General features: G+C 37.2%; 2 protein-coding genes and 1 pseudogene across 6 annotated transcripts in view; 1 reads left to right on the forward strand and 2 right to left on the reverse strand.

Moving 5' to 3' along the window:
* Positions 1–759: 759 nt before the first annotated feature.
* LOC150014578 (tRNA-splicing ligase complex subunit RTRAF pseudogene) lies at positions 760–4,711 on the reverse strand (annotated as a pseudogene).
* ZMYM1 (zinc finger MYM-type containing 1) lies at positions 4,308–26,558 on the forward strand. 5 transcript variants are annotated; one of them, XM_090269078.1, is made up of 12 exons: positions 4,308–4,398; positions 5,191–5,235; positions 9,060–9,175; positions 9,576–9,745; positions 13,836–13,908; positions 14,098–14,347; positions 19,066–19,222; positions 19,312–19,524; positions 21,962–22,115; positions 22,916–23,071; positions 23,230–23,267; positions 23,747–26,558. In XM_090269078.1, the coding sequence occupies exons 4-12, from the start codon at positions 9,608–9,610 to the stop codon at positions 26,048–26,050; spliced, it is 3,483 nt and encodes a 1,160-aa protein (XP_090125204.1). In that variant the 5' UTR covers positions 4,308–4,398; positions 5,191–5,235; positions 9,060–9,175; positions 9,576–9,607; the 3' UTR covers positions 26,051–26,558. The 5 variants fall into 5 exon arrangements, with proteins under 5 accessions (XP_090125204.1, XP_090125206.1, XP_090125207.1 ...); XM_090269080.1 differs by lacking the exon at positions 9,060–9,175; XM_090269081.1 differs by lacking the exons at positions 5,191–5,235; positions 9,060–9,175.
* The window catches only part of SFPQ (splicing factor proline and glutamine rich), a 40,956-nt gene continuing 24,148 nt past the window's right edge, over positions 10,775–27,582 (reverse strand). The window contains exons 12-13 of the transcript XR_016509660.1: positions 12,842–12,987; positions 10,775–12,191 (exon numbers count right to left, since the gene is read on the reverse strand). The gene's annotated coding sequence lies outside the window, so the exon portion shown is untranslated. The remainder of the gene's footprint in view (positions 12,192–12,841; positions 12,988–27,582) is intronic.

Genomic DNA, 27,582 nt, shown 5'->3' on the forward strand with positions numbered 1-27,582 from the left:
ACCTGTCAATCAATATGTAACTTCTTCACCCCATCCTGCCAACTATATAAATCCTCAAGACAAAGGACCTTATGCTCTTTCCACCCTTGCCTTTTGCCACCCTAATCTTGCCCTGCCCTGAACCTATGTCTTTAACCCCCACCTCAGCAAGGCCTGTTCTCTTCCATGAGGACATATCACCAATAAATCTTGCTACATACTAATAGACTTACTGATCTCTAATTCTTTGATTTGTCGGTAAGGCAAGAACTGAGTTTCTCCTGTAACATACTCAGAATATCCAAATCAATCAAGTTATTAGTGAAAATGAAAAATGTGTCCTTTATTTTATGGGAAAAAAATATGGACTTTTTGGCCAACACAATACTAAAAGAGTCCTAATAGTTTTGCCTATATTTATTTTCAAGTATACTCCTAAAACCTAAAATAAAATAACTGGTATGAATTTTAGGGCATATTCAGGTATGGAGGAAATTTTTCATGATCAATTTACATCCAAATCTGAGACCTTATGCTGCTACATTGGCAGAAAATTTAACCTGTCACTATTAGCATTCCCAAGAAGACTGACACCAGAGGTATGCATAGGTCCCAGGGTGGGTCTCATCTGCTACCATTTCATCATGGAGGCTCTGCAGCCATTGGCTCAATAACCATCTGGTTACCTCAGAGATGACCATTGCCCAGTCTGCATGTTATCATCAGGACCTTGGGGCATGAGCATCTTCAGCAAGGATACAACTTCTTTTCTTTTTTCCTTTTAATTTTTATTTACTGATTTTTAGAGAGAGAAAAAACAAACAAGCATTGATTTGTGATGTTCCACTTATTTATACATTCATTGCTTGATTCTTGTATGTGCCCTAACCTGGGGATCGAACCTGGCCAGGGCAAGTATACAACTTCTTTTTCATTTTTATTTTTTCACTTTCCCAAACTTTATTAAACAAAAAGCGATGATGGTAAATCCTAAACATTGTCAATTTTCTGGGATTCTTTGCTCGAAAATGTGATGTTTGATTTTAAAACACATACCAAGGCATACATGGTTTAAGTAGATGAGAGGCTGAAATCCTAAAATTTCATCTTCCAACTTTCCCCAGTCTGTGGTCTGTCTTTGGATTGGCAATAATTGCCTGAACAGCTACTATGGCTTCATTAATTTTTGTCTGTAGCTCTCTGAGCTCTACTATATGTAGCAATCACAGAAGTTGAGCAGCTTCATTAAGAACTGCATCCACTGTGTCAAAACCAAGGATATGCTTGTCCAAAGCAACAGGCAATCCCGATTTTGTTTGATTTGCTTTACAATTACATCTTCTCTGCCAGGTGCTCCTGTACCAAAATGCAAATTGCCTTAAGCATTACCAGGTAATCATCTTGATGTTGTATCTGAAGAAGGTTAACCAAAGCTATTACATCAGCCTTAAAATCAGGAATATCAACATCCAAATTGATCGACGGTTCTGCATTGTCAGCTTTTTTTTGTATATCAGATACTGAGTCCTTGTATTTTTCAGTATTGTCTCCATATTCAAGTCTAGCAACTAAACCAAAAAGCCAGTCAATTGCTTCTTGTCCACCTCGAATCTTGAAAGGACAGTTAACATCTATCTGTAAGATACTTTGCAGTTGAAGCCGTCAGGGTTGTGATAGCAGAGGGCCGTCAGCTTGCTTGCGCGGAAACATGATCCGGACTTCTCGCTCTGGTCCCTTGGGCTTCAGTCAGGAGAGGAGGGGCGCAGGCACTCGCAACGCGGTGAGAGGAGCGGGCAGGTGCCCGGACACTCTGAAATCAAGGATACAACTTCTCATGCCCAGGGTCAAGCCCTCTCCTCCCAGTGCTGTCAATGAACATGGTGCAGGTCCCCTCAAATCACACAACTCTAGAAAGACCATCAACATCTTCCTGGCTTTTCTTCCTTGGTCCTCTTCTAAAGCACTTCCCTGACTCCTCAAACAGCACATACATCCATGAACCCACACTCTCTCCTTGAACACTTGATAATTTTTTCAATCAGATTGATTTTTACAGAACATAAGACCAGCTCTTGACTTCCAGAGATTTTGTTCCTACCCAAGTTCTTGATACAAGCAAGGATGCAAGGCAGGAAAAGTACACAGCAAACAATACAAATTAATATATCCCAAACTGGGTAACTGAGATCAGGATTCAATCTTTCTTTTTCTTCTTAAATTTTTATTTCTTGGGGGTGGGGGGGGGGGTTCAGTCTTTCTTATAGTGTTGTCCCCACCACCACCACTTAGTCCTGTTATCAGAAGAAATCATGTGGACCAACTGCTCTGGTTCTCCTAAAGTTATGCAAAAGCTAGGGCTTATCTCTCGTTGACATTTTTAACTTGTAAGACCACTCAGTTATTAGAAGCAGGAGCCTGCACATTTTGTAGGTTCAACTGCTTTATCTTGCTTAGTGAGACAAACTTTATTAACCTATAAACTGAAACATTTGCTGTGAGGAACTGCTCATGAGTACATTTACTAGACAGGAATTTTAGCTGCGAATGACAGAAAACCCAGTCAAAGTAAGCTAAATACTAGAGAATCTATTGGCTCACATAATTTGGAAGTTTAAGAGTTGGACATCACAAATGGCTGGATTAGGGAGGGGAAGTGTCAAAACTGTCATTATGGAATCTGAGTACTCCATCTCCTAGGTATTAGGTCAGTGGTGGTCATTTGATAGAGTTAGCAGCTTGCTGGGATTCCCCCCCACCGCCATCCCCCTAAACCACCAGGAACTACATTTCTGTATCCAGTGAAAATATCCTTCAGGAATGGAAGTAAAATAAAGACACTGTTAGAGGAGGAAAACCAAAATAATTTGTTGCCAACAGACCTGCTCTAAAATAATTGCTACAGAAAGTTCATCAGATAGATGGCAAATGATACCTGAAGGAAACTGGAGCATCAAAGACAGAAATGGTGAATATCTGGGTAAACATATAGACTATTCTCCTCTTGAGTTAATTTAGAATAGTTGATAGTTGACAGCAAAAATTATAACACTATTTGATAGGGTTTACAATTTGAATACACACGACTATAACAAAATGTAGAGAGAAGATAAAGGGACTTACATGGGAATAAACACTTCACGTGAAGTGGTCAAATATTGATTCTAAATGGACTATGAAAAATTACTTATTTTATTGTGATTCCTAGAGCAGCCACTAAAATGATATACAAAGAGATATGATCATAAACACAATAGATAAGTTAAAATAGAACACTAAAATGTATTCAAATTAGCCAAAAGGTGGCAAGAAAAGGGAACAAAGAAAATAGAGAACAGATAATAAAATGGTATACCTAATTTCTATATACTATATTATGAATGTAAGAATAACTGTTTGAGAAATTAACTTCAGTTAGCTGTCTAGCACAACAGGTCCTTAAATAACGTTTCATTATAAAGTTGATGGCATGCCTTAGCAATTTAACTCTTGTTTATATTGACTTCATCATACTTCGCTTCATTGAAAGTTGCAGAACTTATCCGTGATATTGAAGACTAACTCTGTTCAACATCACCAAAGGGTCTGAATTTGAGGTTAATTGCAGAGGATATTTAGGGACCACAGCAATAGGGGTCAGGAGGTCCTTTTGGCGTGGACATCACATCGACAAGGACCTCATATTTAGACTTTTCGTAGTATTTCTAGTAGTATGGTCAAAGACAGGATTGCAATAAATTAATCGTTCAACCTGATATATCTTATAGTTCTATTATGACTTAAGGAATAGCACATTCATTTGACCCTAAACTTTTTTAGATATTGAGGGTGTTAACTTCTTAAATAGCGTTTAAAATCTGCCATAATTTTTGCCACTCTGTTTGGGATTATTTTAATTTTTTAAATACTAAAAGCTCCCCCAAATGGAAGAAGCCTGAACCTCCTATCTCTGCAAATAATTCTTTTTACTGGGAATTTACTGTGCACCTAGCACTTTACTAATTTTACTTCACAAGCCTATGAATAGGGGCTATAACTACCCACATTTCAAGGATGAAGAAATGGGGATTTACAGAAGTTATCAATAGAGCCAACTCTCCAGTACAGGAAATCTAATTGCCCTGTTAGAGGTCTGAGTCAATCGACGCTGCCTCAGGGTTTTCGGCGGCCATCTAGGTGTAGCTTCAAAGGTTAAGATTGCCGGAGGCCCTAACTCCCCTTCCCCTTCCCTGCCTCCGCTCTCCTCCCAGCGTCGCCTTTTCCAATATAGGGGCAGGAGTCGCGGTGGCCGGCTGCACTGCGCATGCTCGGCCGCAGAGCACCGCGGGAAAGGGGCTTGGCCGGCGCGACCTTCCCGTCCCGTCGAAGTTCCTGTGAGAAACCTCGTGCGGTGACCTTCCGGAGGGAAGTTAGTAAGCTTCTGTACGTGGGTCTCGTATTGGTTTTTATTTCTGTCTTACGGATGGGCGGAGTGTTTCGCCTGTGGGAAGGAGGAGGAGGCGGCACGTAGGACAGAGTTTCTAGAGGCGCTGCCGTGCGCGCGGATTCAGCCGTTATGGGGGTCGGGAATTCGGGGTCAGGGCCCTGGTTTGTGTTTGTAGTTTCTTTTATAATAATATCCTCAGAGTCAGGCTCATTGCCCCCGACTTCCAGCGTTTCTCGCTGCCTACGGCTTTTGCGTCGTCACTGGGCTTTCAGCCTTTGGTCTCGCCGCGGCTTTTCGTTTCTGAAACATTCATGTGATAACACTTGTAGCTTCTTCATTAAGTAATGATTGTTTTCAACCTTGAAAACCTGGGACTCCTTATGCAAATTGAATTTACACGGGATCTCAGCTAAAAAAATGAAAATACAAGACACCAAGTAATTACTTGAAAGTTTGACTCTTGATGAATTCACACTTGAAATGGGATTAGATGCAGGTGCAATCTTTATTTATTTCAGTATTTTCCTTTAGTGTACAGGATTAAGTATGTTGGTTTGCAATGGACCAGTGTTTACAAACGGAAACTTTTTCAGCTTTCTCGGGAAGCAATATGGGCATACTTTTCAATTAAAACAAAAGCTGGAAAGTAGATAAGTGGAGAATTCTTTAAGAGTTGGATCGCCAAAGCACCTGACAACTACTTTGTATTCCTCGTCACAAATTTATAAGAAGCTATAAAATTTATAACAAGAATTCAATTACAACACTTTTCCCAATTTAACTCCTAGGTCTGAGTCAAGAGCACTAGAGGAGCAGATGCCCTTGCTAAAATGGTAACTTTGCTTCTAGGGTTTTCTGTCTGGGAAAAGGGATAGGTACAAAGCTCTAGCCTGCCTCATCAATGACATAGCTACAGGGAATTGAACTATACCCAAATGGCAGGAAAAGCCATTTTCTGAAGGTCTGTGTTAATCTAACACAAATTAATCCTTTGGATATGTCAAAAAAATAACATTTGGTATATAGCACATAAAGTGTATCTTGTGACTTTATTACTTCCGTTAAATTTTTATTTAAAAATGAGACGTGAATGAAATGTTTGCTGAACCTCAAAGGCTATTTACAAGATTAATTTCAAAGTTTTTTGTTGTTCAAACACCTTCCTGATATGATCCCTGTCTGCTATTCCAGCTTCATTTCCTTCCACTACCACTTCTGCATTTTATCTGCAACAGTAACTCCACTCCTTATAGTTCCACGTGTGCTTTTGCACGTTGCCCCTAAACCTGGAATAGCCCCCATTATTGCTTCATAGAAACCTGCTTTCAAACCTAGCTCAAATTCACCTTCTAAAGACCTTTTTGACCATCTTCTCTTTCCTCATTTATGCTTTGTACCTTGTGTACCCTTACCACTTAACATTACTGCAATTTTCATACTGTGCTAGGCAGACCTTTACGAGTATAGGGACGTCCCAACCCCAGTACTGAGGCATTTCATAGTGGTTCTCGTTGCCTACAAAACTAGACATGGACATTTTACTTCTAATTTGAAGACCATTTAGTCTTCAGCCTCCAGCCTTCCTATCAAGTCAGTAAAAGAGCTTGCAGAACTCAGCTGAATAAAACAAATTTTTGCAAAGTGTAACATATAAAGAAGTAGCTGTAATACAAATAAATAAGAGGTTGGAGTACACCTGCTTCCAAGAGTCTCATTAGTCATTTTATTTTTGCTTTTGTCCATAGAGGACACCTTAATTATTGTAGCTTTATAGTAAGTACTCACCTTTTTCTTTTTTAAGGTAGTCTTGGCTATTCTAGGTTCTGTATACATTCTGTACACATTAGAACCTTGCAAGTTCCACAAAAACTCCTGCTAGTATTTGAATGTGTACTTCAATTTAGGGAAAACTGACTTGATAATATTAAGTCAATCAATGAGCATACTCTCTCCATTTATATGGATCTTAATTATCTCAGCATTGTTTTGTTTTCAGTGTAGAGGTTTTGACATATCTCATAGATTTATTCCTGTATTTGGTATTTTATGATACTATAGAAAATAGTTATTAAAAACATTTTCTAATTATTCTAGTATAAAGAAATATAATTGACTTTGGAATATTGACCTTGTTAAATTAATAACTGCAATAGTTGTTTGGAAATCCTTTTCTATTTTCTGTGTAGACAACATGTTATTTATAAATAATGACTTTTATTTATTCCTTTTCAAGATTTATATCTTTTTATTTTCCCTTGCATTATTGACTGGTATAGAACCTATGGTACAATGGTGAAGAGAAGTGGTGAAATTTTTGAATATTGACCTTGTATTAACATGATCTAGTAGCTTTTTTATTCTATTAGTTTTTTACTGGGGGAAGAGACATTCCTTAGGGTGAGGCCCTTCTTCCTAGGGCAAGGTCCCCTGGTGTCTCAATTGAAAGTCCAGGTCTTAGCCCTGGCAGCTGTGGCTCAGTGGATTGAGTAATGCGCCCTGTGAGCCAACTGTCGCTGGTTCGATTCCCAGTCAGGGCACATGACTTGGTTGCACGTCAGGTCCCCAGTTGGGGGCGTGAGTGAGGCAACCACACAGTGATGTTTCTCTCCCTCTCTTCTTTTCCCCTCTCTAAAAATAAATAAATAAATAAACAAGCAAACAAATAAATAAATAAATTGTATAAAAAGGAAAGAAAGTCCAGGTCTTTACCATGTTTCCTTTACTATGCTTAAATTTCAACTCTGTTTTTAGCTCTGCAAAGCTACTATAGTCAAGCCTTATTTTAATTTTCTACATTGGGATAAGGGCTTTCAGTAGAAGCTGAGTTAAAGATCAGGGTGAGGGTAGGTGGTTGAGTCCCAACCTCAAAATAAAAGACAGTGGAAAAATTCCTTGGGTTTTTCATGTGCTAAGAATAAAATCAAAGACCTGGAATTACTCCTGTAAGAACTATCCATATCTGTTCTAGGTAGTTCCTGCCCTCCATCATTGTAAATTATAAAGCCCTTTCAAAAAAGAGTACGTTTGCCTTGGGGGTGATCAAGGAAGGGGAATCCAGATTTGTACTCTGCAGACAAGTGAGGGTGACAGGAAGGGCAAGAGTTTCAAAGGATTTAGCATCAGAGGTGGCAGCTACCAGAAAAGTGGAAAATAGATTGCAGTTAAGGAAAAAGAATACAAGGAACCACTCTGTCCTTGAAAAGGGAGGATGTGGGGCTGAGCAATCAAAAGATTCTCTTGAAGTTCCTCAAATGTACAAAATAGAATTTTTTTAAGCCTGAATGTGCAACAATCTTTTCTTTTGTGGTTTTGGATTTTAGCTATCTATTTACCAAAAAGGAATTTCTTGATTTAACAGTGGGGTTTCATAGGCATGATGGGAAAATAGATTCAAGACATATTTTAGAAGGGGTATTTGACCCAATTGGGTGATTAAATGTGGCAACTTTGGGAATTTAGGACTACGCCTAGATTTCTGGTTTGGGAAGTTAGGTATATATGATAATACCATTTACCAAGAAAGGGACCGTGTGTAAAATAGGTCAATGGGGATAATATAAAAGTATAATTTTAATTTCTTGAATTTGAGGAACCTGTGAAACATTGAATTGAGGTATTTAATAGGTAGTTAGGTATATGGCCTGGAGTTCAGGAATGTACAGGGAAATTAGCCTATAGGTGTCAGCTGAATTCAAGGTTGTGCCCTTAGAGCAAGAAGAACCCTGGGCGTCAAGAAACATCCAAACCTTTAGAGATCTTATATGAGCCAAACTAATGGCATATGTGGGCAAGATCTCACATGCTCTGGAGAGCCTGGGCCACTGTGGCTCAATTGATTGGAGCATCCTCTGTGAATCGAAAGGTTGCAGGTTCAATTCCTGGTCAGTGCACTTGCCTGGGTTGTGCTTGGTCCCAGTCAGGGTGCCTGTAGTAGTCAACCATGTTTCTCTCCCTCTCCTCCCTTCCCCTCGCTCTAAAATCAGTGAGCCTCTCCTTGTGTGAGGATAAAAATGATCAAATGCTCTGCAGAGTAACAGTTTTGAAGTTTCTTTTTATACATTTGAAATCAAGGTAGAGATGTAAGAAAGCTTACATGAAGGTCAGAGAATGCAAGGGTGGGATTGGATTAAGGATAGTAAAGATTATTTGCTATCTTGAGGGTGGTTACATTTTAGGAAGAGGAGTCTTAAAAGGAATATTTCAGCCCTCACTGGTGTGGCTCGGATTGAGCGTTGAACCACAGACTGAAAGGCCACCACTTTGATTCCAGGTCGGGGCACATGCCTGAGTTGAGGGCCAGGTCCTCAGTTTTGGGGTGTGCAAGAGGCAACAGCCCATCAATGTTTCCCTTGCACATTGATGTTTCTCTCCTCCTCATTCTCCCTCACTTCTCTCTTTAAAAAAAAAAAAACAACTATCTGTATTATAAACAAATAAATAAAAGGGGGCATTTCAAAGGTGTGTTAAACTAGATGCACAGAGACAACAAACAGTGCTTTCTTAAGACAAAGATAAACCTTTTACTAAAAAGTTACCGTATATGCCTGGGGTGTGACCACCCACCATGACCTGCCCAGTTAGGAATTTATGATCAGATCATCCTGTGAAGTTTCCATAAAACTCCCTCTTTAAAAATTTTTTTATTTATTGATTTGAGAGAGAGAGCCAGCCGCCAGCGCCTGGGGCAAGCGGGTGAAGAAAGGTTCTGGTTGCTCCATAGAGAGAACCTTGTGCTGGGTCCTCCCTCCTGAGGGCTTTTATCTGAAGTCTCAGGTGAGGATTTCAATATAATACTCTCTGGCTTTCCCAGTGTGTCTCCTCAGGGTCATGGTCTCCACTGATTGCTGGGCACCAGGGGAGTGGGTCAGTAGTCAGCCATGGTGTTACTCCACCTGGTTGCTGCTTTTGCTGCTTTTCTGGGACTGGAGCTGAAACGCAGCTGAGCCCTAGATGTCACTGGAGTTAATGCTTAAGGGAGTGGTCATGCAGGGCTGGTAGTTTTGCCTGTTACTAAACACCCAGGGCTCTCCCCCTTGGTGACCCTCTGTACCTGGCCCATCCTTCCTAATCTGCTCATGCCTGTCTAATTGCCTTCTACACTACCAGAAAAATATTATGTCTAAAGGAACTAATTTTAAAATCAGAACTTGTCTTAATTTTTATTTTATTTTAGGTATCTGAAAACTGTTCCCCAAGAAGAAAACAATGAGTTTGGAACTGGAGGATTCCTTTACATCAAATACTCAAATGAAAGACTCACCAACAGAAGGCAAATGTGACAAGGCAGCAGCACCACAGCTGCTGCAGCTGGACGCAATTAAGACAGAACCTGACAATGCTCAGGTAAAACAGTACCTCGTCCTTTTTCTACAGCATCGTTGAATTATAAATTTTAGTTATTTAGATGATGGTTTATTGGTTGAAAATTTTTAATCCTGTTAAAATTTTAAACATCAAAGCAGCTGATCAAATAATACAAGGTATGAAGTGTTCAGTGCCAAAACCAAGCATATGCAAGAATGTGATTTGAAAGAAGGAGCTGTTTGGAATTGGGTGTGTGGATTGATAAAAGGATTGCTTAGGATATGGTTAACACATTTTTGTTTTTTTATTTTTTTATTTTTCAATTACAGTTGACATATATTATTACATTAGTTTCAAGTGTATATCCCAGTGATTAGATATTACATAACTTACTAAGCAACTGATCATCTTGATAAATCTCGCACCCCTCTGACACCATCCATAATTAGTAGAATATTGTTGACTATAGCCCCTCTGCTGTGCTTTACATCCCCATGACTACTCTGAACAACCAATTATACTTCTTATTCTGTTTTTTAAATTAAACGTTATTGTTCGCACTATTAGTTTTTCCAGTTTTTTCCCCTTTGCCCCCCTCCACCCTGTCCCCCGCTCCCTCAGGCACTCCCCATAGTTGTCTGTGTCCATGGGCCATGCATACATATTTGGCTAATCCCTTCACCCTCTTTCATCCAGTCCCCACCTCCCAGTCTGTTCTGTGTTTCTATGCCTCTTATTCTATTTTGCTCATTAGTTTATTTTGTTCACCACCAATTGTACTTCTTAATCTCTTTACCTTTTTCACGTATCTCCCTGGTCCCCCTTCCTTCTGGCAACTGTCAAAATGTTCTCTGTATCTACGAATCTGTTTCTGTTGTGGTTTTTTTTTTTTTTTTTTAACTCAGTTGTTGATAGATATGTATTTATTGCCATTTCTATTCATATTTTTTATTTTCTTAAAGAAGACCCTTTAACATTTCATATAATACAGGTTTGGTGGTGATGAACTCTTAGCTTTTTCTTGTCTGGGAAGCTCTTTATCTGACTTGATTCTAAATGATAGCTTTGCTGAGTAATCTTGGTTGGAAGTCCTTGCTTTTCATCACTTTGAATATTTCTTGCCAATCCTTTCTAGCCTGCAAAGTTTCTTTTGAGAAATCAGCTGACAGTCTTCTGGGACTTTCCTTGTAGGTAACTAACTACTTTTCTTTTGCTGCTTTTAAGATTCTCTCTTTGGCCCTGGCTGGGTAGCTGAGTTAGTTAGAGTACCATCCTGTTACACCAAGGTCGTAGGTTTGATCCCTGGTCAGGACACATAGAAGAATCAACGAATGAATACATGAATAAGTGGAACAACAAATCAATGTATTTTCCCTCTCTATCTCTCTCTCTCCCTTCTCTCTCTAAAATCATTAAATAAAATGTTTTTTAAAATTTTTTAAAATAGGAAATCTGAAAAAGTATGGGCTTTCATTCACAATGATATATAATTATCGATCCATTATGTTTATTGAAAAAGTAATAAAAAAATAACATGCCTCATTTCAGAAATTTAAAATGCAAATAAATCACCACAAATGCCATAATTCATCTGCTGCTGCCTGAGCTGCGAGCCTATCTTTCCTGCTCCTAGCCTTAAGAGCTTTCCCCCTCTGCAAAGAGGAGCCACCACCACAGCTTCTTTCTCCGTTTGTGCCCCCTCCAACAGTCTCCCCCATGACCCTCACCCTCTGAGTTTCTCTGTCACTCTGTTCTCCCCTCCAGCTCCCTTGGACACTTTTGGACACTGTTTTTAGCTTCCTTATATTCCACGTCACTGATTTGATTCTTGGCTTCATCTACTCTACTCTGTTGAGTCCCTGTAAATTATTCTTCATTTCTGTTAGGGTATCCTTCATTTCTGACTGGTCATTTTTTCATGCTGTTGAAGTTCTAAGTTCACCGAGCATCTTTATAGCCAGTGTTTTGAATGCTGCATTTAATAATTGCTTGTCTGCATTGTGCCTAGTTCTTTTCCTGGAGTATTTTTTTCCATTGGGACATATTTTTTAATCTCATTTTGGCAGCCTCCGTGTTTATATGTATTAGGTAAAGCTGCTACATCTCCTGAGCTTGGTGGAGTGGCCTTATGCAGCTTATGCAGTAGGTGTCCTTTAGGGTCCAGTGGCATAGCCTCTCTGATCACCCAAGCTATGCACTTGAGGTGTACCCCACTATGTGGGCTGTGTGCACCCTCTTGTAGTTAGCCCTGATTGCTGTTGGCATGTAAGTGGGAGGGATTTACCCCCATGCTTATCAGCTGCAAGGACTGGCTGACCGTGGAGAATCAGCTCTGCAGGGGCCTACCCCACAGAGCAGGACTTACTTTAGCCAGGCTCTGGTGCCTGTTGAATCCGCCCCTTGACTGTGTTGCTTGTGGAGGTGGTTGGGTGGTGATGTTTCAGTGTGGTCCGAAGCTGTCCACTGGTTGTGCATGGTTCGGGACCTACGAGGAGGTGCAGGCCAAGGTCAGCCATAGCCTGTGTTCTGCCTGGGGCCAGAGCTACAAAGTGATCTGCAGGTGACTCTTACTTGTGCCGGGCTTGGAAGTACCGAGGAGAGACCAGGCTTCAAACCAAGGCCAGCTGCTGCTAGTGCTGAGGGTGGGGCCACTTAGCAAGAGGTAAGGGCACACTGAGGCCAGATGCTGCTTGTTTGGGAGATTTTAGAAAAATCTGAAGCATGAGCCAAAACAGGCCACTCATATGGAAAAGACACTGGAAACAGCTTGAGTGGGCCTGAAAGTTGGGTGGGGCAGGTCCTCAAGGAATCACCTGGGCAGGGCAAACAGTGTGAACCTGGTATATGTGGCCACCCACCTGTCTGCCAGCTCTGTGGAGGGAGGGCTCTTCAAAGGAGCAATGGCCTCTGCCAGCACTTCTCTGTGGGAGAATGTTGCCCAACAATACAGTCCCTCCAAGTATGTCTCTGGTGCCTTTCAAGTCACTGCCTCAGTGCTGGAGCTCAGAGGGAGTGAGTCCGTTTGCAAGTCCTTTAAGAGGAATTGCCTGGCCCCTGCCGGTGTGGCTCAGTGGTTGGAACATTGTCCCATAACAGAAAGGTTGCAGGTTCGATTTTTCTGGTCAGGTTACATACCTCGGTTGCGGATTCGTCCCCCATTTGAGCAGGGGGCATGTGCAACCCCTGGTCCTGTCGCAGGTTCCCAGTCTGGGTGCAAGTGAAGGGAACTAGTCAGTGCTTCTCTCACATCGATGTTTCTCTCTGTCCCTTCCTCTCTCCCTCTAAAAAAAGCAAATGAAAATGTACTCAGGTGAGAATTTTTTTTAAAAAAGGAACTTCCTGGGACCTCAGTAACCCTCCATTATCCTCAGCATCAATCTCTGTTGGATTTTACAGCCAGAAGTTATGAGGACTTCTCTTCCTGGCACTGAAACCCTGGGCTGGGGGGCCTGGTGTGGGGCTGGAAGCCCTCACTCATCAGGGGGTACCTCTGCAGCCAAGATATTCCTTCTGATTTTTATCTGCCACAATGTGGGAACAGCCCATTCTGCATTTCTGCCCCTTCTACCAGTCTTTTTCTTTTTTTTAAGATTTTCTTTCTTTTTTAGAGAATGGTAGGGAGGAAGAGAGGGAGAGAAACATTGATGTGTGAGAGAAACATCTATTCGTTGCCTCTCTCATGCCCCCAACCCCGGGACCTGGCCCACAACCCAGGCATGTGCCCTGACCAGGAATCAAACCAGCAACCTTTCAGTTGGTGATAGTGTGGAATGTTGTTCACCTAGGAACTATCTGTTGTTTTTTCAATCCATACGCTTTCAAAAGCATAGATCAAGTTAAGGTAGATTGCCTGCTGCTTTAAAAAAAAAAAATCCTCCCTTGTAAAACTTATTCATCCCAATCTAACAATTTTTATGTTCAAGGCCGAAGTCCCATTTAGATATATAGAAAGTAATGTAGTAATTGATGGGTGTTATTAGCAAAACGTCACCAAAAGACCAGTGCTTACCTGTGTACTATGGTTCGATTCAGTTATACAATTCACTGAATAGACTTGAACATAATTTTATCATTTTCGATCAAATAAGTAGTTGATTAAAACACACTGTATTGTTTTCTTTTTTTTTAGGAGCATTGTCAAGCGCAACAGTCCCAAACTAAGGAGAATGAACAAAAAATAAACACTGCATTTTCAGACAGTGGTAATAGAATTATTTAAGATAATTATATTTATTCTGACCAATATGATAGCCAATTCTCCTTTTTTAGAATGCCTTTGAATAGTTCATTGTATTGAGTTTTAAGTCCAGAAGTAACCTCTAAAATAAAATGAATGAACACTTAATTTTATGTAAATACTAATTCTTTTCCTTCTTGTTTTGTGTTTTTAGCTTCACAGTCGTCTACAGACACTCAGCCTTCTCTGGCATCATCTGGCATGAATAAAATGCTTCCTTCAGTTTCAACTACAGCTATTCAGGTTTCCTGTTCTGGTTGTAAGAAAGCTCTCCAGAAGGGGCAGACTGCTTATCAGAGGATAGGGTCCTCTCAGCTTTTTTGCTCCACACCATGTGTCACTAAATACATTTCATCTCTCAGTTCACCAGCTCTTCCCAAGAGAACTTGTGCTAACTGCTCAAAGTATGTAATTCTAAATCATGCCTCCTTTTGCACTCTTCTACCTAGATCTTGGTTAGAGTCCTGACTATAGTTTTGTATATCTTCATTTTTATTCTGAAGAAGTATCACTTTGGTTTAGGGAAAGAAGCTGCTTTAGCTTTCAGTTCCTCTAATAGATTCTTTAGAAATAGTTTTTTTTATTGTTTGAGAGATTTACTGAATTAAAAATGTGAGTTCTGGTTGCACGTCAGGTCCCCAGTTGGGGGCATGAGTGAGAGGCAACCACACAGTAAAAAAAAAAAAAAAGTGAGTTCTATTTCTCTTCAACTTTAAACACAAAGTGACCTCCAAAGCTTATTTTCTTATTCATTTGAATTCTCTTATCAGTGGGATTATTGTATGCCCACTTTATTTTATCATTTAACTGTGTATGGAGCAACCTACTAAAAAATAATCATAAAACAAGTATTTTGGATCTTCCAGGATATAAAAATTATGTTTCTTTTGCAGCAGTAATAAAGTTAAAAATTGAATAGCCATAGGTAAACATAGATGGATGGATATAATCTTTTCAGCATTTCTGTGAACTATTGTTGTGGTCTTAATTGGTTACTTTTTTTTTACATATGTAAGTCATTTTAGATGCAGAGAAAGAAAGTAGTAGTAATTTCATAATGAATTCATGGAAAGTGTTTCAAAATATCTTATTGAACTGTACTCATCCTTGTGATGATGCAGTGACCCCGGGTAATCACACTGTAGGAAGCAAAACCTTGCCTAAGAGGGGACTGCTATACATGCTGAAGTTTGAAAAGTATCAAGAATTTGTTAATAGTCCGATCTGTTTTGTTAAATGTACATAAGAATTATGATTATTAAATAATATACTTTGTGATCAGCACAATACTGGCATGAAATAAGAACTCATAAATGTCAGGTAACACTGTTATTCTCTTAACTCACAAACTCTTTAATGGTTGTTTCAGTTCCTCATTTTGCTGCTGCTTCAGATCTTATCCATTACTTCAAGTCTTACTCCCTGGAGCTTGACGTACCTTTCTCTTGTCTTTTTTCAACACTTTAATACTATACTTTGTCTTTTTTCTTTTTTGCTATGGGCTCTACGGCACTCTTTCTAGCCTGTTTGCTTCTTCTGCAGAAGCATAAAACTGGAACGGACCTTAGAGATCAACCAGTCCATTAATACATCTTTAGCAGATCTCCCAAACAAAATGAAAAGGCTGAAGCAGGAAAGATTTAGTGTGTAAGTTGTTTTCTAAGGGAAAGAAATTGAATATGAGCAAAAAGATGAAACAAGTTTTGCTTCCTTTGGAATAAATTTTTTTGATATAAAATACTATTTTATAGGTGATGGTAGTGCCTAGGCTAGGAGAGGCCATCCATTGTTCAGAGGAACCTGTGCTATTTTCAAAACCTTTTTTTTTATTCCACATTCATTAACCTCTTATATTAGTATATAGTTCTCAAGATTTTAGCTAACTATTGTTATTGTTGAGGTTTTGTAGCAGTGGTTTAAAATCCTGAGTTTATGAAGTTCTTTCATGAATAGATGAAAAATAGCTTTGAAAGTGACATTTTAAACGGTGTTAATAAGGCTCTTTGACAGTCATATATGTAAGGAGTGTCATTTCTGCCCTTTAGTGTCCCAGTTGAAACCAATGAGAGATCCTGAGAGCAATCAGTAGAGTTCAAAATAAGCCCATGTACTAATGCTGATGACACTTATTTGTAGGGAAGTTGTTCAGACCTATGCTCAGTTTGTTTAAGCTAATTTTGGCACTTGTAACAAAATTCACTTTTTTTTAAATCCTCACCAGAGGATTTTTTTTTTTTCATTGCTTTCAGAGAGAGGAAGTGGGGGAGTAAAGGGGTAGAGAGAGAAAGATATATTGAGAGGAGAAAGAAACGTCGATTGTTTGCCTTCATGTACCCATCCGCAACCTGGGTATGTGCCCTGGCTGGGAATCAAACCCTCAACCCTTTGGTCCATGGGATGATGCTCCAACCAACTGAGCCACATTGGCCAGGGCCAAAATTCACTTTTTGAGTTTTTACTTATAAGGCCTTGGTAGATTAAAAGCCAGCGATGTAGTACACTAATAGCATAAACCAGTAAGCATTTCTAGAGTTCCATACTTTGTCATCTGCTTCTTTTCCCATCTGGCCAATTTTGTGTCTTAAGGTCTGCCTCAAATATCTTTACCTCTTGTCTATTCCCACATCGTTCCTTCCTCTTTTACTATCCTCCACCCACCCAGACTAATTGCTCCCTGGTCTGTTTTCATAGTGTTCATAACTCCCAAAGCATTGGTCATAAAAGTAATGTTTTTAAAGAATGACACTACTCAAGTTTTTTTTTCCTAGCAACAAGTATTTATTTTTAAAATATTTTATTGTTTTTTTCCCTTTACCCTTACCCCCCCACCCACACACACACTGTCCAGTTTAGACACTGAACTTCTTAATAGTAGGGACTGTATTATTATTATCTTTATATCCCCAAGGCCTAAACACTGCGTGGCACAGTGAATCCTAGAATTTTTTTCATGAAGTACAAGGATAGCACAACTCAAACTGCATTTAGAGCTGTACTTTAAACCAGTAAAATGACTGATGATGTGATAATGAAATGAACCTGTTCATTTTGGTACTGTTTAAGAGTAGAAAAATCATACATAGCACACTATGACTTTGTAAATCTTAAAGTGTGAAAATAGCGCTGATTTTAGGGGTATTTTCCTCTGAAAAACTCTTATCCTGAAATATTGGTATTCTGGGGGTTCTATCTAGGTAGCCAGATATCTTGGTATTTCTTGTAACAGCAGTTCTCAGATTTTCTGGTCTCTAGATCTCTTTACAGTCTTGAAAATTATTGAAGACCCAAAGAGTTTCAGATAGGTTGTATCTACCAATATATATTGTGTTAGAAATTTAAACTGAGAAATTTTAAAACTACTTAACTCATTTAAAATAATAAATTCAGTGCATGTTGACATATATTTTTATGGAAACTAGCCATATTTTTAAAATTTATTGAGAAATTCTAAGAAAAATTTAGTGACTATCAGTTTTACAAAACTGGCTGGGTTTTCATATCTGCTTTTGTATGCAGTTTGTTAAAAAATAATAATTTGGCTGAAGTCTAAAGAAAATCTGGCCTTCACAAAATATGTAATTGGAAAAGGGAGGGCTATTCTACTAGCCTTTCAGATAATTGTGGATACTCTTCTTTGATATATCAGAAAACAACTGTTAATTGTAATGTGTAATCTGAAACCAGAGCAATGAAGTTTTTCTACTGTGTAAACTAAAATTCATCAGTCTATCTGTATTTTGGTTCTTTTAACCACAAATGATTTTTGTTATGTGCAATCATTGAAAAATACTGGTCACTGAATTATGCAGGTCTTCCAAATGTTGACATATTTCATTATGCAATATTTTTAAAATCACATTTAAAAAAATCACTCATCTCATCAAGAAAGTCTCACAGTGATAGGGAACGCTTAAGCTGGAGGTAGCAGATAATGTTTTCCAGAATTCTTATTTTCAGTGAAAGCTCAAATTTTATCATTAGCAATACTGCCAATGTTGGAATACTGCCAGTTGTTTTCCTTGAAGTAACAGTCTTACTGTATTCATTATTGAGAAAATACCTGCCAGGTGTCCACTTCTTGATAATAGTTTGTCTTAACAGTAAAAACGTGTTTCATGGAAAATGTAGGTAGCTTAGGTTGTAACTCAACATTCCCACGTGTGGTTTTTCTTGAGACAGCCGTCATACTTGGGTGCACAGGGATAACATTTTTTACCTATATCCCATTTCATCACACAGAATATTAAAAAGATTTGATGTATTCAAGGATCAAGTTTCATAAAGCGAATAATTTTTACAGCAAATGCTTGGCAGTGAGTAACACTAGTACTAGCACATTTTTGTGCCACTGCCTTGATTTGTGCTAAGGTTCTGGCAGTTTTACCCACCATTGCTTTAAGTTCCTCCCAACTTACTGAGGTAAAATTCACATAACAAAAGGCCATTTCAGTAGCATTTAGTACATTGATAGCGGTGTACAACTACCACCTCTAAGTAAAATGCCTTTATTCATTAAGTAGTTTCTCCCCATTTCCCTCTCCTTTCCCCTCAGCCCCTGGCAACCACCAACCTGTGTTCTATCTGTGGGTTTTACCTGTTCTGGATAGTTTATATAAATGGAATCCTGCATGTGACCTTTTGTGCCTGGCTTCTTTCCCTTAGCATGTTTTTGAGGTTCATCCGTGTTGTAGCATGGATATCAGTACTTTGTTCATTTTTATAACTAAATATTCCACTGTATGAATATACCACAATTTGTTTATCCTTTCATTCATTGATTAACATTTGGGCTGTTTTTAATCTAACTATAGTGAATTGTGCTGTTATGAACATGCTTGTACATGTACTTTTTTAAAGTACTTGTTTTCAGTTCTTTGGAATACAAACCTAGACATGGAATTACAGGGTCCCACCATTGCTTTTGGATCATCAGGTAAAATGTACAGTGAAAAAGGCAAATAACATCTTAATGTGAAATAGGCTGATGTTATTACTGTTTCACCGTTCTTCAGGTGAATGAAACAACAGGGGGGAGGATTGAGGGAGTAATTTTAGCTTGTGAAGAGAAACTATAATTATGGTAAAAGTGTTTAATGGTGCCCTTGTTATTTATTTTTATTAGAGAAATTTTAAATCTAAAGGATGTGATCAGTGTCCCGCTGGAAGATACTACCTCTAGCAAAACTTTTTGCGGCCAATCTTGTCTAAGAAAACTCTCTGTTATCCTATATACTGACAGCATTTCAACAAAATGCAGCATGTGTCAGAAGACTACTTTTGTAAGTTGCATTTTTTTAAAAACCTTTAGGAACTCTGCTCTGCTTAAACAACAGAATTTTTACTTGATCTTTTATATTTTTTCTCCTAGATTCAGTATGAAGTAAAATACCAGAATGTGAAACATACTCTTTGCAGTAATGCCTGTTTCTCAAAGTTTCACTCCACTAACCACCTCATCATGAAATGTTGTGAGAACTGTGGAACTTACTGTTACACTACCTCTGATCTGTTCCATATACTTCAGATGGAAGGACAGTTCCATTACTTAAATAGTTCAAAGAGTATTTCAGCATGTAAGCAGGTATGAATAAAGGTCTGTTGTCTAAAGTGAGGACCACTCCATCTCAAATTGACTAAATAGGACTCAAATGAAAAATTGAAGATTTGAGTTCCTTCCATTAATTGGCTTGTGAATGGTTTCACTTTAGGAAAATGTGGGAATACAGATTTTAGTACTATTAGGAACAGTTTTAATTGGTAAGATGATAAAGCAGATGAAGTAAAGACTTCTGATAGTTCCTTGTAGTATAATAATTAATAGGTGCTATATGGTGATCTTCCTAAAGAATCTTGGGGTGATCATCTGACCTTGAAGAAAGGCAAGCAGATAGAAACTTGTTTATAAACTACAAATAAAGATAGCAAAAATAGCAGCAGTCTACAGGTAAGACTCAGCCACAAAAGTGTTTTTATATTTTTAATTCCATTTCTTTTTTTACACCTAAGCATGGTTAACCTGAATTCAGAATGTCATATTTTTTCTGAATCAGTCATAGGAGGAAATAAACCAATGAAAAATAATCCCTTACTGTTGCCAGGAGAGCCTAGGGTGGGTGATTCTGAGTAGAGAAGCTGGCCCTGCTTTGGTAGACTGAGATGACACAGTGGTCTGAGCCCCTTTCATGAGGTGGGACTGTCACATATCTTGCTTGTTTAGATGATGCTTTGAGACCCAATTCTCTCCCTATAAATTCTTTCTTAAAATCAAGCAACTGAACATGAGAGTCTTAACAAACCACAGTTCAAATAGGTCATTTGTGAGCCACATCCTTTTTATGGCAGCTGCCCACACCAGAGTATCATGTCTTGGGACTAGAAATAGGAGAGTGGAAGGCCTGGAAGCCTTCCTGCAAAGGCAACGAATGCCATTCCTGGTTTTCCTTCTTTACTCCTCACACTCAATAAATAGGCCTTGTCCTGTTTTTAAGAACTTGTATTGAGTACTTATTCAACCTGTGGGATGGGGCAGGGCTGATTTGGGTAGATGTGTTAAAAAGCACCACTTAGGTGGCCCTGGCCAGGGAGCTCAGTTGGTTGGAGCATCATCCCATACACCAAAAAGTTGTGGGAGACAACCGATCGATGTCTCTGTCTCTGTCTCTCCCCACCCCACTCCCCTACCCCTTTCTGCTCTCTAAAAATAATCAGTAAACATCCCCTAGTGAGGATTTTTTAAAAACACTGGGAAAAAAAACACCACCACCACCACCTAGGCTATGGCTGGGTAGCTCAGTTGGTTAGAGCACTGTCCAATATGCCAAGGTTGTGGGTAACATCCCTGGTCAAGGCACATACAAAAATCAGCCAATTAATGCATCAGTAAGTGGACCAACAAATAGATGTTTCTCTCTTCTCTAAAATCAATAAATAAAAAGTTTTAAATTATTTTTTAAACAGTACCACCTAATACTATGCACAGCATTTAAGACAGTGCTAATAGAGAAAACCCAAATTATTAGTTAACTATGATCAAGAATTAGAAAATGTTCAACTCTGAATCTAAAAATGGATTGGCTTTTTAAAGAGTAGATTGTTTGGTAGAAATGTAATGATCTTGGCTAGGTCTTCTTGAGAGTATATTAAGTATTAGTATTCCCATATGACTAATTAATTTTAAACTATACCACTATTGTTGGTTAATGCTAAATACTGGTGAATTATTAGTGGTTTCTCAAAATATAAAAATTTATAATAAGATAAAAGTACAAATTTTCAAAATTATGCTCTGCTTTTTATTCCCTTCTTTGCCAATATCCTGTTCTTTCACAGAAAAAAGAAAATTTGTATAGGGTGTTTTGTCTTTGTACTTTATGCCCCCCAAAGCCATCATTGTTAACTTCCTAAATCCAGGAATGATGGTTCTTGTTTTATTAGAATAGGTGATGAATCTCAGTTTCTATCCTTTTCCTTTGCACATTTACTGCTTATTGAGCACAGTATGTTCTATACCTCTTACTGCTTGTATACTTCCTTTCAATGTGCTTGCAGTTTTTACCATGTAAGTTTGCCTAGAAAAAGTGACTCCCTCAGCATCTTGTACAGTATGTTAAGCCCTTTTTTAGCTCCTCCTTAGCACCAATAGAAGGCTTTCCTGAGTTGATGTGCAACTAACTAGGCATTGAGGAAAAGCCTATAGTCTTAAGTCTTTTCTTTATTCATAAAATTGGTTTGATTACCTGGCATGGTGAACATATTTTATGACCACTTTCTTCATCGCTTGCATATTTATTATAATTGCTATTAATATATCCAACAAATAATACAAATAGTTATCTAACAGATTGATCAGTTTCCTGCATATTAATCTTTGTAACTCAGTGCTGCCTTTTCTGGTTTTTAAGAAAGTAAAAATGTGGCTTCCCTGTCATTTGTAGAGCCAATGGTATTGGGTATATTTTTATGATAGCATGTTAATAATTTGTCATATACCAGGAATATATTATTTTAATCTCTAACAGAAACCAGCCAGAACACTTATGTCTGGTCTTTGCAAATCATTGAAGCCCACAGATGAAATGATTGAGATTACCAATGACCTGGGGAAGACAGAGCTCTTCTGCTCTGTTAATTGTTTCTCTGCTTACAGTAAAGCTAAGATGGAATCTTCTACAGGTAATATTTGCTTAGTAATCAGAGGGTTAGTAACTCCTGAAGAATATTACTACTTCCTTTAACTTATAATCTTGATTCATTTCCAAATTAGATTTAAAAGTCAAAACCATTAAAAACTTGTTGCAAAGAAATGGCTTCCAGTATTTTTGTATAAAAGGAAGGATACTTCACCAGACATTCAATGTTTGTAAAGCTTGTTGTATTAGAATAGAATCCTGTACTTTGCCCTGCTTTATTTTCACATAAAGTAGAGCCAGTCGGAAATAATTTGAAGTTCACTAATAGAAAAGCACAGATAATCCAGGGCCAACTATACATTCCCTCAAAGATCCACATAGAGGGCCAGTGGTGCTGTTTACATACAGTGCAGTGAATGACGCCTCTGGGACTTGCAAACTGACATATTATAGAAATCTCTACAAACCTAGCTTAGATAGCAACCCAGCTCCATTTGTGTTGAGGTTTGTGAATCCTGGAAGAGTTAGAAGTGATGCCCATTAGGAAATCCTATAGGAGTCTCTTTTTTGTTCTTCATGGTAATTTCATAGAGATCTGCTTGAAATTTCAAGCAAATAATATAAAAGACTGAAAAACTGTGTGCAAAGGTAAAAGATATAAAATGATAGGAAATGTAAATCATTGGTTTAACATTGTTATTGATGTTATCCTAAAAAACCCTACTATACACTAAGCCCAAGAAAAATTACTCCACTACCCAGCAGCGCCTAAAGTTATTAGATATTTGCATTATTCATGATTGATTCTGCCTGATTTATAGAAAATCTTTTTATTTTTATTAGTAAATATTTCCGTGGTGCATGATACTTCTGCGGAGCATCTTTCTCCAGAGAAGCAGTTTTCTCCAAAGAAAGATACAACTCCAGTTATTAGCAATATAATGTCATTGGCAGATATGCATGCTGACCCACCCGTCGTGAATTCTGATGTCTTACAAGGTAAAAACTGCTGTGATATTTGACATTTATACTGTTTTGCCATACTTGATGAATCTATATTCTAAATGTTCTTTGTGTTGCCTGATATAAAAGCAATTATAGTTTATGATGCTGTTTTATAGATTATGGTATAAGATCTTGAATTTATGCTTTAACAGGTACAGTTTCTTCAGAAAGTGGAAATGTCCTATCAGATGTAAGCTTTTTATTTTTATTTCTTAAGCTTTTCTTTATTAAACATGTGTATGTGTGTATCTGTTTATATTAATTCCTATTTTGATCCTAGAACTCAAAAGAGTAGAGCAATAAACACCTTTCGGTATTTATATTCAGTTTCCCAAATCTCAACTTTATATTATTAGTAAGAATATTTTAACAGAAGTATTAGTCATAGCTTTGTCCTTTGCATTATTTTTCTTAATATTAAGCAATTCTGCTCACCTGAGCAATAAAAAGTATTTTTATTATAATTACCAAAAGACTCTTGAAAATTAATGTTGAATCTAGATTGCAAATAGAGATAAATTATAAATAATTGTTAATGTTTCCCTCTAGTGGAGATCACACTATAATTCACCCATTCACTTTATTGTGTTATTAGAATAGGTGCATTTGCTATTTTAATTGATTACTTGGAAACTTAAAACAAAATGATTTTCTAATTTTCTCCTAAAGGTGTCTAGGAGTTCACCCAGTGAGTCATGTAGTGGTGTTACTAACCGCATGGAGCAGCCAAGCCTCTCGCCATCTCCATCAGTACTCATTCAGCATACAACGGGCTCTGGTACCGAAGTACAAAAAGACCAAGTCTCAAACCAAGATGCTACACACAATAAGAAATCTTTGAAAATAAGTGATAGGCTATGTCACCCAAAACTTATGTCTAAAGTACAAAAAGTTAAAGGTAAATCAAAAAGCATTAAATTTCAGTGTTCAACTTTTCAGAAGTTAGAAACCAGTGTTAAAAGAGATCCAACATTCTGTTACTCATGCCAGTTGTTTTGCCAAAAAAAATATAACTATGGAAGAGACTCATTTACAACCCAAGGAATTTCTAATTGGAAAAAAACTCTGAAAAATTTCAGAAAGCATGAAAAAAGTAAAATGCATTTGAGGTCATTGCAATTTTGGAGGGAATACCAGTTTTGTAATGACACTGTCAATGACAATTCATCTATTCATTCCAAAGAGATCGAAGGAAATAAAACGTACCTAAAGCTTATAATTGAAAATATTCTATTTCTTGGAAAGCAATGTTTACCCTTAAGAGGAAATGACCCGTCTATTTCATCTGTGAATAAAGGCCATTTTTTAGAATTGTTAGAAATGAGAGCAAAAGATAAAGAAGAAATATTTAGACTTATGAGTTCACAAGTTGACTTCTATAATAGTACACAAATTCAAAATGATATTATTGAAATAATAAAGACTGAAATGTTGTATGATATTGTGAGTGAGATCAATGTTGCCTCAGCTTTTTCATTAATATGTGATGAGGCAACTTATAGTACCAGTAAAGAACAGCTTTCAATTTGTATAAGGTACCCGCAAAAAACATCAAAGGCCATCTTAATTAAAGAACGATTCTTGGGTTTCATAGATGTTGAAGAGATAACTGGGACCAACTTACACAGGACCATCACAACTTACCTGCAGCAAATTGGAATTGATTTGAATAAAATACGAGGCCAGTCCTATGACAGTACCAGTAATTTGAGGATAATATTCAATGAAAGTGCAGCAGAATTCAAGAAAGGAGAACCAAGAGCTTTATACATACATTGTTATGCCCATTTTTTGGATTTAGCAGTGGTTAGGTTTTGTAAAGAAGTAAAAGAACTCCGAAGTGCTCTAAATACTCTTGGTTCTTTGTTCAACACTATTCATATGTCTGGGGAAATGTCTGGAAATTTTCAAAAGATTTATAAGCTGAGTCAGAATAAAGCATGCAAGAAACATGTGTCACAAGCATGTTGGGCGGTCCATGACCATACATTACTATCTGTGATTGAGGGTCTTCCAGAGATTATTGAAACACTGGAAGCTGAATCAAGCCATTCTTCTAACATAAGTTTGGCTGATGAATTGAGTGATTTGTTGACATTGGTTTCCAAATTTGAATTTATCTTTTGTTTGAAGTTTCTTTATCGAGTATTAAGTGTTATAGGAATTATTTCCAAAGAGCTTCAAAGTGAAACCATAAATATTTTTTCTTTGTCTTCAAAAATAGAAGCAATTTTGGAATGTTTATCATCTGAAAGAAATGATATCTGTTTCAAAACTGTCTGGGATGGAGCAGAAGAAATATGTCAAAAAATAACCTGTAAAGGTTTTGAAGTTGAAAGACCTTCTTTTCATAAAAGAAGAAAAATTCAGAAAACCATAGATCTTGGAAATTCACACAGTATGATTTTTCCTACCTCAACAGAAGAACAGTATAAAATTAATATTTATTACCAAGGATTAGATACTATATTACAGAATTTAAAACTATGTTTTTCAGAATTTGATTACTGCAAAGTGAAGCAAATTTCAGAACTATTATTTAAGTGGAATGAACCCTTAAATGAAGCAACAGCCAAACATGTCCAAGAATTTTATAAACTTGATGCAGACATCATCCCCGAACTTAGATTTTATCGGCAATATGCAAAGCTCAACTTTGTCATAGATAATGATCATATCAACTTCATCAATCTTGGCTATTTGTTTATTCAGCATGATCTTCATAGTAATATTCCTTGCTTATCAAAGCTATTATATATTGCTTTGTCTTGGCCGGTTACTTCAGCAAGTGTTGAAAACTCATTTTCTATACTGCCTCGTCTTAAAACATATTTATGTCATACCATGGGACAAGAGAAGCTTAGTGGCTTGGCCCTAATGGCTATTGAGCAGGAACTGGTAAATAAACTGCTGGAGCCTGAAAGACTCAATGGAATCATGGAGAAGTTTATAAGTCAGATGAAAGAAATGTAGTCCTTGTTAATTTGAATTTACCTGAAAGAATTTTGTATTTCTATTGGAATGTAAACTTTTATATCAAATTTTTGTCTCTTAAATTTTTTATCTTCAACTTGCCTTTTTCACTTTACATTGTATTTTTGAGACTGTCCCACATCAGTATAGTTTCTTGATTCTTTTTTATAAAACTGCATAAGATTTAATTGTATGGATATACCATAATATAGTGGGATAATCTCTACTAAACATTTAAATTCTTTTTTGCGAGTATAAATAATGCTTCATTTAATAACTTTGCACATAAGCCATATGGCACAGTAGTAAGATAAAATTTTAAGTTAGAATTACTAGGTCAAAAGATTTGTGCATTTTTATTTTTGATTGGCACATTGCTTTCTACAAGGATTGTGTAAATTTATAGTCCCACCGACAATATGTGAGTCAAGTATTTTTATTTTTGCTGATCTGTTAGATAATGGTATTTTGATCTCTATGGAGATTAAATCTCAGGGGAATTTTGTACTTTCACACTTAAGAGTAAGGATGAGTGTCTGCTTGAGCCATTTGTATATCCTTTACTGTGAATTATAACAGTTAAACATTAAGACCAAATATTGCTGTGTTTTTGCATGAAACAATAGCCGGATGATACAATAGGACTTCTCAACCTACTTTATGAAAATATGACTATTTTTCAAGTAACCCCCAAAAGACTATCTACCTTTATACTTTGTAAAAGTTAGGTAACAAAAGAAATCTGTTCCTTGAAGATCTGAAAGAATTTAGTGGTAGATATAGCTGGGCCTGGAATTCTTTTCCTTCTTGGGGAAATATTTCTCTGCCACTTTTCCCTTGCTGTTTCTTTCATCAGTTTTTATAATCTACAATTTGTCTTAAAAGACCATCAATTTCATGGAGGTTTCCTTTCATAAGTATTTGCTTAGAGTTGTAAAGAGTATTCTCATAATTTTTATTATATATTTATACTTTGTTCATTGATCTTTCTTTACATGTTTTCTTTCTTAATTATATCAACTAGTGATGTTTTTCATGCATTCTTAGATTTATTAATCCTACTTTATTTTTCTTAATTCTGGTTGATTTTAACATACAAATATGAAGAACAAAGGTAACATTTAGTCCTATTAAACCCTAACATTTTTCCATGCTCCCAAATTTTATTTCTGGAATAAAATATAAAGCTCCCTTAAAAATATTTTCCTGATAACATTTCTATTTTCTCTAGAGAAGTGACAGCAATTATTTGGTGTTCATCATTCCATGGATATATAATTTTATGCTTAGTATACAGCCACGTTTATAAATTTTACATAAAACTTTTGAAGTTGCGTTGTACATAACTTTCTGGAGTTTCCATTTTTTACTCAATGTTTTTGAGACTTACTTGGATTTCTTGTTCATTTATTTTAACTGCTGAATAATAAGCCATTATGAGTATGCAAGTTCATCCTTCATTTAAATGGATAATATGTTATGATTTTGCACTTTTACAATACCCCAAGGATCATTTTTATATGTCATTTGCA

The sequence above is a fragment of the Furipterus horrens genome, unplaced genomic scaffold (assembly GCF_987537825.1).
Source record: "Furipterus horrens unplaced genomic scaffold, mFurHor1.1.pri manual_scaffold_3, whole genome shotgun sequence".
Classification (NCBI taxonomy): domain Eukaryota; kingdom Metazoa; phylum Chordata; class Mammalia; order Chiroptera; family Furipteridae; genus Furipterus; species Furipterus horrens.